Source organism: Mustela lutreola, chromosome 14, assembly GCF_030435805.1.
Source record: "Mustela lutreola isolate mMusLut2 chromosome 14, mMusLut2.pri, whole genome shotgun sequence".
Taxonomy (NCBI): Eukaryota; Metazoa; Chordata; class Mammalia; order Carnivora; family Mustelidae; genus Mustela; species Mustela lutreola.
Genome location: NC_081303.1, coordinates 15738759 through 15752626, shown reverse-complemented (window position 1 = coordinate 15752626; position 13868 = coordinate 15738759). Strand labels below are relative to the sequence as shown.

General features: G+C 41.1%; 1 protein-coding gene across 5 annotated transcripts in view; it reads right to left on the bottom strand.

Annotated features, from left to right (window-relative positions):
• Positions 1–13868, bottom strand: part of KCNK2 (potassium two pore domain channel subfamily K member 2) — a 231241-nt gene that overhangs the window by 43692 nt on the left and 173681 nt on the right. For all 5 annotated transcript variants that reach the window (XM_059146357.1, XM_059146359.1, XM_059146358.1 and 2 more), the window contains exon 6: positions 6869–7008. In XM_059146357.1, coding sequence (XP_059002340.1) covers positions 6869–7008 — 140 coding nt within the window. The remainder of the gene's footprint in view (positions 1–6868; positions 7009–13868) is intronic.

Below are 13868 nucleotides of genomic sequence, written 5' to 3'. Positions count from 1 at the left end.
TAATATGCTCTCTAGCGAAAGGATATAAAATTACTTATAGTGGTTTGAGGCAAAAACTATTAACTTAAGTTATTTTCCTATTATGTACAAATGAATAGGAAAAAATTACTCTGAATTTCCATTACGAGAGGACATTCTGTGAAATACCTGGAGCAAAAAGAAGTTATAATTTAGAAATAGTGAGGATTCAATCTAAAAGAGAGCAAGAGAGAGAGAGAGAAAAGAAAGGAATCTTCCCACATATTTTTTTTTAAATTAAAATTAAGCTACTCTTTCCTGGTTTAATAAAAGGAAAAATACAAATAGATTCTGTTTCAGTCCATACATCAAGACAATAGAAATCTGTAGCTCTAATTTAAGAAAAGACTTAAAATAATAGTAGTGTGAGTAGATTTAAGGGACATTTAATGCAGGATCTAGATTTCAAGTCCATAGAACATACAATACACTTGAAATTCTTGCACTCAGTTTTTCCTAGACTTTTCACATGGTCTCTGGGTTTGTGATTAAGTTCTAGCAATATACATAACCTGAATGTTTTCTTGTTTACCTTTTCTTTTATGTTTACTTTTTATTTCAACCGGATGAGATGCTGGGGCATATAAGCATTCATAGCATTTCTGAAAAATATATGATAATACCTAGATGATAGCTTTAGAGTTTTATAGGATTCTTTGATTTGGGATGGTAATTTGATACTAATTTCTTCAGAAACCCAGGAGGAAAAAACAAGCATCTAGTAAGCACGTAGCCACATCCCATACTCTACCCACTAAATCTTTATAAAGCAGCCTCATAAAGAAGTTTAAATCTAGCTTTATTAGAACACGGAGATTCTGACACAGTAGGGATTTTGGTGAACTTTGCAAAGCGAGTAAGTAGTTAAGATAGTATTAAATCTCAGTTCTAAGGGCTCCAAAGCCCAGGCACTTTTTGGAAATCATAGAGATGATTTCCACTCGTTTAAAGGAATGTTAAAACTTTAGATTTCAAGAGATCACTGACTTGTACCATAGCACAATCAGTGACCAGAAGAAATTCACAAAACCCTTTTCTATAGCTACATAGTAAAGATGGGTTGGATTTGGGTACTTATTTGTAATGTGTTGATATTACCTACCTATAAAATTAATAAGGAAAAAAACAGCAATACAATAATATACACCTTACTTTTTTAGGCACTTGGGAAGCAGTATAGCCAAAAAAAAAAAAAAAAAAAAGGCAGTTTAGCAAAAAGGTTGGATCATGGAGTCAAGCCATCTGTGTTGACTATTCTACGACTTTAATGACTAATTCTAGCACTTTTAAGCTTTATAACCTTAAGCAATCGTTTTACCTCCCTGTGCTTCAGTTTCCTTATTAGCAATTATATTTAACAGCTGAGCTGTCTCATTTAATATTAAAAAAGAAAGAAAGCATATTCTAGGAAAAACTACTTCCATTTTCACCATTCTGAAATCCTTTTTTTTTTTTTTTTTTTTTTTTTTTTTTTGCATATATTTTGACTGGTAAGAGCCTCCTAACCCTGGTCCTGCAAAGGTTCCTGGAATGCAATATAATCCTGGGATGGTCTAGAGACATAATTTGGGGTCTTGAGTCTACATAAAATTTCATAAAATTCCATAAAATTCACTGTCCATAAAATTCACTTAGAAATTAGACACAGACTGGTTGGTGTATAAGAGTTACTCTTGCCTCAAAGCATAATTTAAGTTTTACATTGTTATTTTTTCTTTTATTTATATTTATTTTCCTTTCCAAATTCCTATTTACTAATACTATATAGGTAATAACTTGCCCAGCTGAGACTCAACCTGGAATGAGAAGGACCTTTTGCTTCAGCACAACCAAGCAGAGTCAAATAAAGACCAGCAGATGGACCTCAGAGTCAGACTGCTCTGAGTTTTTCCCCATAGCACAGTGAGGGACACCTCCTTCCCCATGGGACAGACAAGAAGGGACCATTATATCTGCCTTATTTTAAGTGACACATCATGATACCGTCGGCATTGATTTTATTGTTACTCTTTAGGCAAAGAGTTGTATGCACGGGACTATAAACCTGCCAAGTCTTATGATCACTGTATATTGTGCCCATACTCCAACTTTAGTTATTTACCACTACTTGAGCATCTCAACAGAGAACAACAAAAATACACCAAGAAAAAATCTGAACTGAACAGTAATGCCACCCCCACCCCCACCCGATGCTGGAAATCAAAGCAACAACTACAAAGTCTGATAAATGCTGTTTTAAGGTTAAAAAAAAGGAGGGAATGGAGGGAGGGTGGAAGGGGGCAAAGAGAACGGAAAAGGTAAAAGCAGGCTATTTTAGGAATCAATCAAAGACTAAGTGCCTTCTTAGTCAAAACTCCTTTTTCCATCTCTAGAAGAAAAGTAAAAGCCAACATTATAAAGATCAGTTAGGAAATGCGTCACCTGTGGAGTCTTCCCAAAAAAGACATCAGCCTCAAATTAGTACCAGTGAAGTTACTCCCAGACCTAATACAGCACTCATTATACAGTACTTAATAAGTATTTTTTAAATGAATGATTTAGGAATCAATTAGATGTTAAATAATCTCCCAGCTGGTCTCCATGCCTCCAGTCCTTTCCCTGTCCTGCCAATCTGCCGCTGCCATGCCACAGCTCACCTCCCTCCCTCCCCCTCACTGTCCATACTCACCACGCATGCATGCCCAGCAGGACCCAGCTCACTGTCCATACTCACCACGCATGCATGCCCAGCAGGACCCAGGATCGGGGCGGTCAGCACTGCTCAACCCCTTGCCCCGCCATGCACATAGCTTTCTGTCACTTGTGGTCCAAGGGCTCCTATTTCCATTAAAAATACTTGACTGTTGGCCTTGGGAATTGTGCTTGATGGGCCCAAAGGCCCATCTTAGAATATACCCACTCCATGGCACAATCCCAGAAAGCAAGATTTACACTTTTTTTTTTCCTATAGGAGTGATACTCCTGGAGTACAACCTCATGGGAATTCTTGTGACTTCTCTGTTTTATGTCCCATTCCTTTTCTTCCCCAGTGCCTTTAGCCCATCTGGTTACGATAATCATCCTTTCTTCAAAACCTCAATTCATCTGTCCCTCCAACAGACCCTACTGCGAATCAATGTATTTGAATACATTATTTGCTGAATAGTCCTTTATGGTCCCTGCATTTAACCCCAACCCCCTTAAATGAAGGTATTACACCAGGTTCCATATGTTTAACTCTACTGTTGACTTACTTGACAAATCCCAATTAGGTGAACTTATTTGCACTCACAGCTTACACGGTCATTTATGTAGGGATGAACCCCCCCCCCCCCATTATCTCTCCAGCTCCCTCCTTCTAACTTTGTTTATGCTCACATCAGCCCCCTGATACCCACCACATCCTTCCATCACAACATGTTCAAAATGACATCTTCATTCCTCCCTCAGAATCTCTCATCTTCCTGACTTTTGCAAATCCATCCAAAGCCAGAACCATGGAGGTCACCCTCCTTTTCTCTTTACTGCCCAAAGCTAATGGGTTACCAAGTCCTAGTCCTTCGATACCCCAAATAATTTTGAAACCCCTACCTTCATCTCCGTCCCACTGCCACCCCAGAGCCTTCGTTCTGTACTACCTGGACTCCTCCACTAACCTCTCCCGAGTGATTTCCCTGCATCCAGCTTTGTTCCTAATCCATCTTCCTCAATGCTGACACGATCATTCTACTTACTTCCAATCCTTCAGAGGCTCCCTCAGGTTTTCAGAATAAAGGCTAACTGATTTCAAAGGGCAGCCAAGCCTTTCCTAGTCAAAGCCCTTTTCCCATAAGGAATAACAGAAAGTGGTCTGTTCCTACCTTTCTAGGACTCAGGCTGCAAATGCTCTATACTTGCCCATCCTGGACAGGAAAAAGGGCTGCCAAGTCCCAGCTCTTTCATAAAAGCGAGGCCTCCCCATCCCGATGGAGGTCTGGAAAATACCTACTGCTGCCACCAGCTAAGCAGCAGATGAAAACCGTCTTCCTCCATATTCTCAGGGCCCTGGGGCAAACTAAGTTCCAGGCACAGTCTTGCAAGCCTTCCAGCACCATAGTTTCCCAACCTAAGACCAGAGGCCAACTCGCTAGCAGGAGCATCTCCGTTAGCACAAACCCCTCCAGAGAGTAAAACATATGACACTGGTAAAGACGTGATGCTAGCCTGTCCACTCACTGAGGCCAGCTGTCAGACAACACTGGCGTGCAAGGCAGGTGGGGGCTGGTCTGTGGGGGTGTCCGTCTCACATATAGACAGGAACACTCCAGACACGGGAACATATACACCGATCAATACAAGAACTATGCAGAAATCACAGGCTTTTCAAAGAAGGCCCATAAACAGTAGAAAATGATGCATAATAAGGAGGCACTATTCTGTGCTTGTTTCAAAATTTCCGTTCTGACTTTTGTGGTCACATTTTTCTTTTTATTACACCTGCTGCAGATAGTGGTTTTATTGTATTATCCAGAATACCTAAGTAATCTTTATTTTCTAAATGGAAACATTTCCTCAGAAGAGGGACATGGCTTAATAGGAAAAGATAATTAGTCATACAATTCTTGTTGAACATGTGCCTACTCTCCATTAAACTTTCAAAAATAATGAGACAAATAAACACTTACAGAAACTCATGTGTCTCCATGGAAAAAGGATTGAGGTCATTATTGTTTCCCTTGAGGATTGCAGATCAACTATAATTATGTGTGACATTTTGAAACAATGCTGTCTTGCTTCAACTAACCATTTCTTCTGCAAATATTTCAGATGGATCAGGTATACCAAAATATTTTATTCCCGCACGTTCATCAAAAACGATTTTTCCTTATTTCTAATCATATTTTCATTAAAATTAGTCCTTATTTCCATTATTATTGGAAACAAAATATATTTTAATATTAACAAACCCAGAAATAAGGTCATATGTGACTAGATGTAGATTTTAATACTCACCTGATCTGGTTGAAGAGTATTTTTAGAATATACAACAGACATTATTAGGCCAAATATTTCCATTCAGGAAAAGCATGTGTGTTAATATCACCTGGAAATTTAATGCTATACATTATTTTGTATATTTTATATTAGTTATATTTTTAATAGAATTTCAAGTTATCAAAAATACGTAGCATTTTTATTCATCAAGACTGAGAGCTAGACATAACCTTGTTGCTTCTGAACATGTAGGCGGTTTGTAAAGGTTACGGTGTCTGGAATGGTTTAGGGACAGAAGGTAAGGAACACACGGTGAACAGTCACCCGGCCTGCACGTCCGTCTGCATAAAGGTGACAACTAGAATGTATCTAGTTGCATTTTATTTAATTATACCCTTTCAGGAGTTATTTCAAAATAAAATGATCGAATAATCCCTCTTTCATCGCTGTAGACATTTTTGCAGTATTTCCGTTTATAAAACCTTTGGCTCTGATCATCTATATATCAGTTATAAATTGTGCCTTTCTTTCTGTTGAATCTGTAACTCCATTCTGTCGTCTCCCTAAACTGGATTATAAATAAATAACAAAACAAACATCTGCTCAAACTGGTGGCTCCATTTTAATGGGCTCGACCGACCAGAGCAGCTGCAGTCCCCGCGCCAGGAGGGCTCCCAGGAACTTTTTGCTCATGGCCTTTACTCACACAAGCTTTCTACAGATGTGGTGGCCAGAAACCACATGTGACTCCAAAGGTCAGGCAAAAGCTCAAAGACTTACAATACGAAAAAGAAACATGGAGATCAGGCCTAGGAAAGCACATGAACTTGTTTCTTATGCTAAGTAAGCCAGGTAATGCCGGAATTTCACTTTATTTCAAAGGATGGTGTTCTGGCCCAAAATGTGTCCTCTAAAGCTGCATAAGTTGAAGCCCTAAACCCCCAGCGTGATGGTCTTTGGAGATGGGGCCTTAAGCAGGTAATTAAGGTTAAGTGAGGTCATAAGATGGCATTCCTGAGTCTACAGGGCTGACTGACATCCTTATAAGAAGAGGAAGAGCCACCAGAGTGCTTTCTCCAGGCAGGTGCACAGAGAAAAGAACATGTAAAGGCCACAGGGAGAAGGTAGCATCCGTAAGCTATGGAGAGAGATCTGACCAGAAACTAACCTCGCTGGCATCTTGACTATGAACACTTAACTGATAATATTTCTGGGCCTATAAATATGAAATCCAAATGTAATTTCCAAAGTATAAAATTTCAAGAACAAGATTAAAATTTTAAACTTTCTAAAACTTCATGCGTCAAAATTCTAATGTTCATTTCTATATGTATAGCTGTAAAGATGGGTAAGACAGTATCTCTTTAACACCTGAAATCTGTACACAGGGCACTTGGCCATAACTCCTACAGTTTTGGGCACATATGTATACATAACTGTGTGTACTTGCACACATTTATAGGGATATAAGAAAGAAGGAAATAATTCAATATAGTAAAAAGATTCAATATTATATGATACATTCACTTTTCCATGCTATTGACATTTTGACATAAGTATTTTCTATTCTGTTTCTCTTTGTGGAATAACATTTACCTTTGCCCTTAAGGAAAAAAGAAAAAAAGAAATGAAACAAAAGAAAAAGGAAGAAGAAATAGCGAATATTTCAAATTACATCTTTTTTTCATTATAAATCAGCCTCAGCACCTGGTACATAGGGGTGTTTAGCAAGTATCTGTTACCTTAATTACACTTACCATACAGCAAATCCACACCAAACATAAATATTAAAAATCTTAAATAACATCTATTTTTTAAAATGTCAAAAAAAGATGAAAAATAATGTTTACGGAATTAGCTCAAGAGGAGTGTTTTTTGCACGCTCCTTCACTCTTACCTCTTCCTTTGTCTTTTTGGAGATCACTCGGAGCCAGTCTCCGATCATGCTGAGGACAGCAGCAAAGTAGGCAAGTCCTACCAGGATCCAAAACCAGACGACAGGCTTGTAGAAGTCCAGGTATTCAATATCTGATCCACCTGTGTGGGAAAACAAAGAACAAAATCACTTCATATTCTTATGAAAGTAAACAATGTGGATAACTTGTTAAAAGTATCCGCTGAATTGTGGCTATGCAACAGAAATCCTGTCGATCGGTCCACATAATTTTCTTCATACAGATTCTTTCCTGTCCTTATCTATTTTTCAAGAAATCGTCACTATTTTTAAGTTTTTATTTTAACTCCCAGTTAGTTAACATCCAAGTGTTATATTCAGTCACTAGGTTCTTAATGAAACCTTTCATTACATCTCCAGGTCCTCATGAGTTTCCTTTGTTCTGTTTTTGTTTTGTTTTGTTTTAAGATTTATTTATCTATTTGACAGACAGAGATCACAAGTAGGCAGAGAGGCCAGCAGAGAGAGAGGGGGAAGCAGCCTCCCTGCTGAGCAGAGAGTCCGATGCGGGGCTCATTCCAGGACCCTGAGATCATGACCCGAACTGAAGGCAGAGGCTTTAGCCCACTGAGCCACCCAGGTGCCCCTAAATAAACCTTTCTCAGATGCTTTCTTTCTTTCTTTTTCTTTCTTTTTTTTTTTTTTTTAAAGATTTTTATTTATTTATTTGACAGACAGAGATCACAAGTAGGCAGAGAGGCAGGCAGAGAGAGGAGGAAGCAGGCTTCCTGCTGAGCAGAGAGCCCGATGCTGGGTTGGATCCCAGGATCCTGGGATCATGACCTGAGCTGAAGACAGTGGTTTTAACCCACTGAGCAACCTAGGCGCCCCTGTTCTGTTTTTTTTTTTTTTAAACTATAATCTGCCTCAACTAGCCTCGTACTTAAGTATTCCAAGTGTACTCATTTCTCTACTATAACAAGTAAAAGACAGAGATGACACTTTTTTGGGTATGCATTTAACTTCTCATATTTACATTACTGCCAATCAATTCATGCTACCAAATCAATACATGCAAACCAATCAATTAAAAGTCAACCTGGACAGAAAGTGGTTCTTATTCTAAAGTCACCAATACAAGGGATTGATAACAAATGCCTGAGGCAATGCCTTGGTGGGCTAACCGGAACAAACAGTAATTTGCAGGTAATACCGCCATCCATTAGTTTCTGAATTTTCAGAGGAATTCCTATGTATGTCACATACTTAAATCCTTGGCTCTCAAGAAAAAAATTAGCCAAGGAGCTCTTCTGCTTTATTCTAACCTTTGTTACTTCTCCATCCATCTGATACAGAAACTACACCTGGGAGAATCTGAATACATTTCAGCACATCCCTACCTCAGCACATATTAACGGGGTAACTTAGTAAATCCCCAGCACTGCAACAGTTACTTCTCTTCAGAAGAGAGAGAACAAGTCTCTCTCTTGAGAAATTCATAATTTACCCTGAAAAAGCCTCACACAGACAGTTGTTCATCATGGGGTAGATCAAGTGACAGCAAGAAAGAATTTAAAAAAGTGCTTACGAGAGGACAAGGAAAAAATGATTTTTTTTTTTTTTTTTTTTTTTACTTCTGGAAGGGGAAAGATGAGAAGAGAGAAAGGGAGTCTTCAGTAATAAAGATCAAAACAGAAAAATCCAGTGTAAAAATATATGACATATTCAAAGGACTTTTGGCAGCTAATGTTACATATGGATGGGGACCAGGGAGTAGATGGGTAGAAGAGAGGAATCTAGAAAAAACCAGTTGTATCAGGTTGTAAAAACTTGCTCCTGATGAGATGGGCCATAGGTAGAGTTTACAGGTCGTAAGTCTTCTGTTCATGTTTGACCATATACGTGGGAAGACCCAGCAGCGGAGAAGGAAGGTTGATAAGGAAGTCCCATGAGAAACTTTCGTTCTGAACTATCCAAGAGTTTACTGTGCCTGATCTAGGGCTCGAATGGAAAAGAAAAGGCAGTAGAGGCAGCATTATCAAGGAAGGGCTCTAGGATGACCAGAGTCCCTCTGCCCCTCCTCCCAACAGAAGAGAGGATACTAGCAACTTGAACAGGAAACACAGGGGGAAGGAACAGTGCCTAAAAAAGGGGAGGGAAGGGGGCCTGGCCGGCTCAGTCAGAAAAACACTGACTCCTGATCTCGGGGTTGTAGAGTCGAGTCCCACTTTAGGTATAGAGATTAATAAAATAAGTAAACTTAAAAAAAAAGCATTTGAAACTGCTCCATGATAGGTTTAAAGTGCTTGAGGACCAGCAGGTGGAGATAGGCAGCAGGATCCTTAAATAAAGATCTAATGCCTAACGGGGCAGAGTGAGCGAGGAGGACTGTAGTGAGAACAACGCAGAGATGGGGTGCTGAGAGGGGTCAGGGATGCACTCAGTTCACAAAGATCCAATCCACACATTCAGAAGAACATTATACATTAATAGCAACTATACATTAAAATCAGACATAAAATACTGAATGTAACATGACTATAAATTAGACTTTCAGCTGCCCGCAATGACATTTTCAAATATCAAAGGGTCAGGGTAAAAAGAGAACATTTTTCTATCAGGCAAGTAATATGAACAGACCAAGGTTCAGCTTGCTTTTGGGACAAAAAATAATTTTAGAAACACACTTTCCAAAGTAGGTAATGTTACTTTCAAAATATTGTAGAAAAAAGTATCATTTCTGGGAAGGATTATGGAGGCCAGATGCATCTCGTGATGGTTAAGACTTGGCCCAGGGGGGTAAGCAGCTCTACAAATTCACAGAAGTGACTCAGGAAGTGTGTGTGGAAACCTGTTATATGATAGGCTCGCTAGCGAATTCCATTTTTCAAATGTTTCCATCTCAGTGAAACCCAAATGACATTTTCCCCCAAGTACTTTCTCTTTCAAAACCAGAAAATCTTCATCCAAATAGTTGTGACTCACTTAACACTTAAGTTCACCAACATGTTGATTTTAAAAGTTAGTTCATCCTCAAGATGACTTTTTAGGTCTTCTTTCTTGTAAACAGGATGTCACGGTTTGAAAAGAGTAAATTAGCTTAATCACCCCAAGGTTTATATTTGGGTAAAATGCTCATCCCACAAGTTTCAGTGGATTCTTAGCCTGAGCGTTCGGGCCGGGAATGTTTCCCATTGTGCACTGCCACTCTTAGGATAAAATACCGGCCATAGAAGAATTTGGGAAAAACTAGTGTACACAGGAGTGCTGTCCAACGACTCACAAGTCCTATTTGCTTTCTGATAGCCAAGATTTATGAGTTGACTTCTGCATTATTTCATCCACTTGATCTAAGAATCCACATTTAAATATCTGTAATATTACAAAAACTCACTTTAAAAGGAGCTGTTAGTCTTATTTTCAAATCAGGAAATGTCAACAAAAATTTTTCTGGCTATCATAAGCACCAATTTTAGTCTAGCAAAATTCAGGAAATCTGAACATGCGGGGGTCTCTCGCTGATTAAGAACATAGGGGAATTTCTCTGTCCTGGATTCACGGCCTGTGCCCCCCACCCCCATCTCCATTTGGCTACTCCATCATTTTCCCTTCCTTGCACAGACTCCTGAGACGGTCGCCTGCAGGACACTACGACCCACACTCCCCTCCGGGGCTCCTTACCCACTTGGTAGGTTCGGTCACTTCACGGCTGTTTGCTGCTACCGAAAATACACACACAAGTCCTCTCCATCTCCAGACCTTTCTAGCTCATCCTTATAGGAGAGCAGACAGATGGTAATAAAAATACTAAAGAGGGGTGGAGGTATAAATTTTTCAGGAATCTTACAAACTGTTCAAACAGTCGTTAAAATAAACCTCTTCTTGATGCTCATGGTACGCGATGGTGTCATTTTTCTCTGGCTTTCTCCTTAGTGCTTACGTAAACAGATTAGCCAGAATCTAATCTGATCTAGCAGATTAAACTTCTAAAAATGTAGCTCAAGAAAGGTTTATTATTATTATTATTATTATTATTATATTACTTATGGCATTATTGCAAGGAACCCATTTTGGCAATAGTGGGTTTCCTAAACATTTGCTTGGAGCAATCCCTCTATCTAGCATTAAGAAAACCATCTCCTACCTGGCCCCCAAAGAATCACTGGTTAGGGGGCAGAACAGCCCAGGAGGCTACAGCAGGCACTTGCAGGTTTTTTAGATAAAGGCCCGGCTCGTCCTATAAGCCCAGTCTATGCTGATTTCCAAAATATTCAAAACCTGATTGAGAGATAAAACTGACTTACCTCCCAAATGAAATCATTCCACCCTAAAGCCCTGGGGGTCAAGTGTTGAGAGGAGTTGTATCCCAGTCCTCACGTTTCCAGTGGTTTAGGTTCTGGCTATTAGTAAGACCACTCACTATAGATTGAAGCCACATCCCCAGCTGCCTTTGTCAGTAATCAAGCTGGTAGCCCATTGCTATCCCTCTCATAGTCTGTTCAGAACTCGGGAGTAGAAGACCATTTTTGTGTTGGCTCCTAGAAATCCCAGCAGGAAGTGGCTCCACTTACGACAGAGAAGCCATCATCCCGTAGGGAGAAGAACATGTGTCAGGCCACACAGGAAAGGAGGCGGCAGAACTAGAATTCAGACCCAGGGCTCCCTGGCTCAAAACCACAGGCTTTTTCTCATTGACCAGGTTGTGCGTGTCACCTGTGATCTCTGCAGCTGTCCTTGTCATTTAACCACCAGCCCTTTCTGTCCATACTGCAGGTAGACACTTCAGGGCTAGAGACTCTAAGACAAACAAGGGGTGCCTCTTTCCCTCCTTCCCCCAATGGCCTTACCTAGAAACAAGATGGGTCCGAAGGTAAGTACTACTGAACACGGGACAGGTGGGGCTAGGTAGCGAGAGAGAGAGAGAGAAAGGGCCAAGGGATCAGGCTCACAAAACTCAAAATGGGGAAGACGAAACCAGAGATAAGGGAGCAAACCAGACCATCCTGTCCTAGGTGTCGGAGGTGAGGTCTTGTTGTAACAGCTACTTGTGATCAAGAATTACCAGACCTGAAAAAAGAAATGCACCATTGAAGGTGTTATCACTAGTCTTACTCAATGGTGCTATCACTGGAGATGTTAAACAGATTTCAGTTCTCCGGCTAGCTTTCTATAAAAGCCCAACCCTAACAAGCCCTCAGTGGCAACCCTGTTGGGACCCCCTCAGTCCTGAGAGCTTTTTATCCTGTATCCTTGCTTAATAAGCTTCTATCGCTTTACTCACTCTGTTGTCCGTGAGAGTCATTCTTTGACTTCATGAGACCAGAATCTCACTCTCCTGCATCATTTGGGTGCCAAAACCCGGGATCACTCCCATCGAAGCATGAGTAAAAGCGGACGCTTTCTTTTCTTTACTGGGAGAAGTCTCTCCCACAGATGACCTCTTTTATAAAACAACAAAACCGGGCACCTCTTGGCCAGTCAAAGGCAAATAGCAGGCCGCTGGTCTTACAGTCTCAGGTGACAGGCTTCTGGAGAAAGGTTTGAACAATCCCCTTTTCTCATAAGAAGGGAATGTTTGCCTAAACCCACCCAGCTCTGCTTGCCGTTCATTGGCTTTTATTAAATGGCTTTCTCGACCTCAGGGACTTGGCCGCAGGTCCTTCTAATCTCTGCTGATCAGTGTGCCCTTATAGTCAGGGATTCATTTTAGGAAGAGTGTTGCTTAGGTGGATGTAAGAGTTTTTCCATTTAAAAGTGTCTTGTGAGAACTTGGTTCAGGATGGACAGGAAGAGTGCTCAAGGGATAAGGTGAGGCACGGTAATTGAAATTGGCTTATAATCAGCCAGACTCATAAGGCACCATGTGCTAGGAATGCAAGCGAATTTACATGACCAAACATTGAGGACTCATGCAGAGAGCTCCAAAGACTGAGGTCATGATGAGGATCCCCTACTTCGTTTAAGGTTCATCTGGGGACCTGGGAGTGCAGGTGAGGATGGGCGATCCAGGGCTCTGAGCCTGCCCTTTGGTTACCATGAGTGATCTCTTGGGAGCTTGGAGACGAGTAAAAGGATAGAGACCTGGCCCTGGAAGGGGTCACACCCCAGGGGAAGCCTCATCCCTAAACAGCACATGCCTCCCCACTGAAAGACTGTAGCTGTTTCACTCACAATCTTAGCCTTCTAAAAAGAATATCAAAGTTTAAACTGTTAACCTTGCCAAACCCTTATGATTAGGCCAGGTTTTTCTTGGGGTGGGGGAAATTCAGAGGAGAAGAGGAGGATCTGGTGATGGACCATGAATGGGTAAGAGTGGCTACTCGGGCTGGCCCGAGCCCTCCTCAACCAAGATGGTAGGCTACTCTTTCACCTTGGGTAGGAAACTCTGGGACGCCTCGCTTTGGTTCACAGGTGAGAGCTACAATGTAGGGATGCCTTCACCGTCACCTCTCCGTAACAGGTACGGGGTAACTGGCTCCAACTGGGATCGTGAGATGGGAAACCAACCAGCCTCCAGGGGAACTTCTCTGGATTGGGTACTGCACAACTGGTAATCTCCCCTTGTCAAGCTTTTCTAATGTTTTCCATGGGTTAAACACTGAGTGTTCTTCAAGGCAAGGTAAAATAAGGTGTGGTCTCCTCTTCAGTTCCCAAGGACTCTCCCTTGGGGTGCCTTTTAACCCCCTGGAGACAATTTGGATTGCAAATTTAGGAAAGGATGAGCCAATGTAATGCTCAGTGAATGGGCTCAGGAGGATCTAACCGATCTCTTCTTTGGGGAAACAGGGCGAATAGCAGAGGTACCCTTAGCCGACCTAAGGGCGGCTCGCAGAACATGTTTGGAGGTAACCAGACCAGTATCCTCCTTCTCACCTATTGGACAATTCACTAAATATTCCTCCTCCTAGTAACTCTGGTTTGCTGGAGGAAACACAGCCCCCCACCACCCCCCCACCCAGCAAAGGGGACCCTGACTCTCACGGCCTCTCACTGTCCCCCCTAA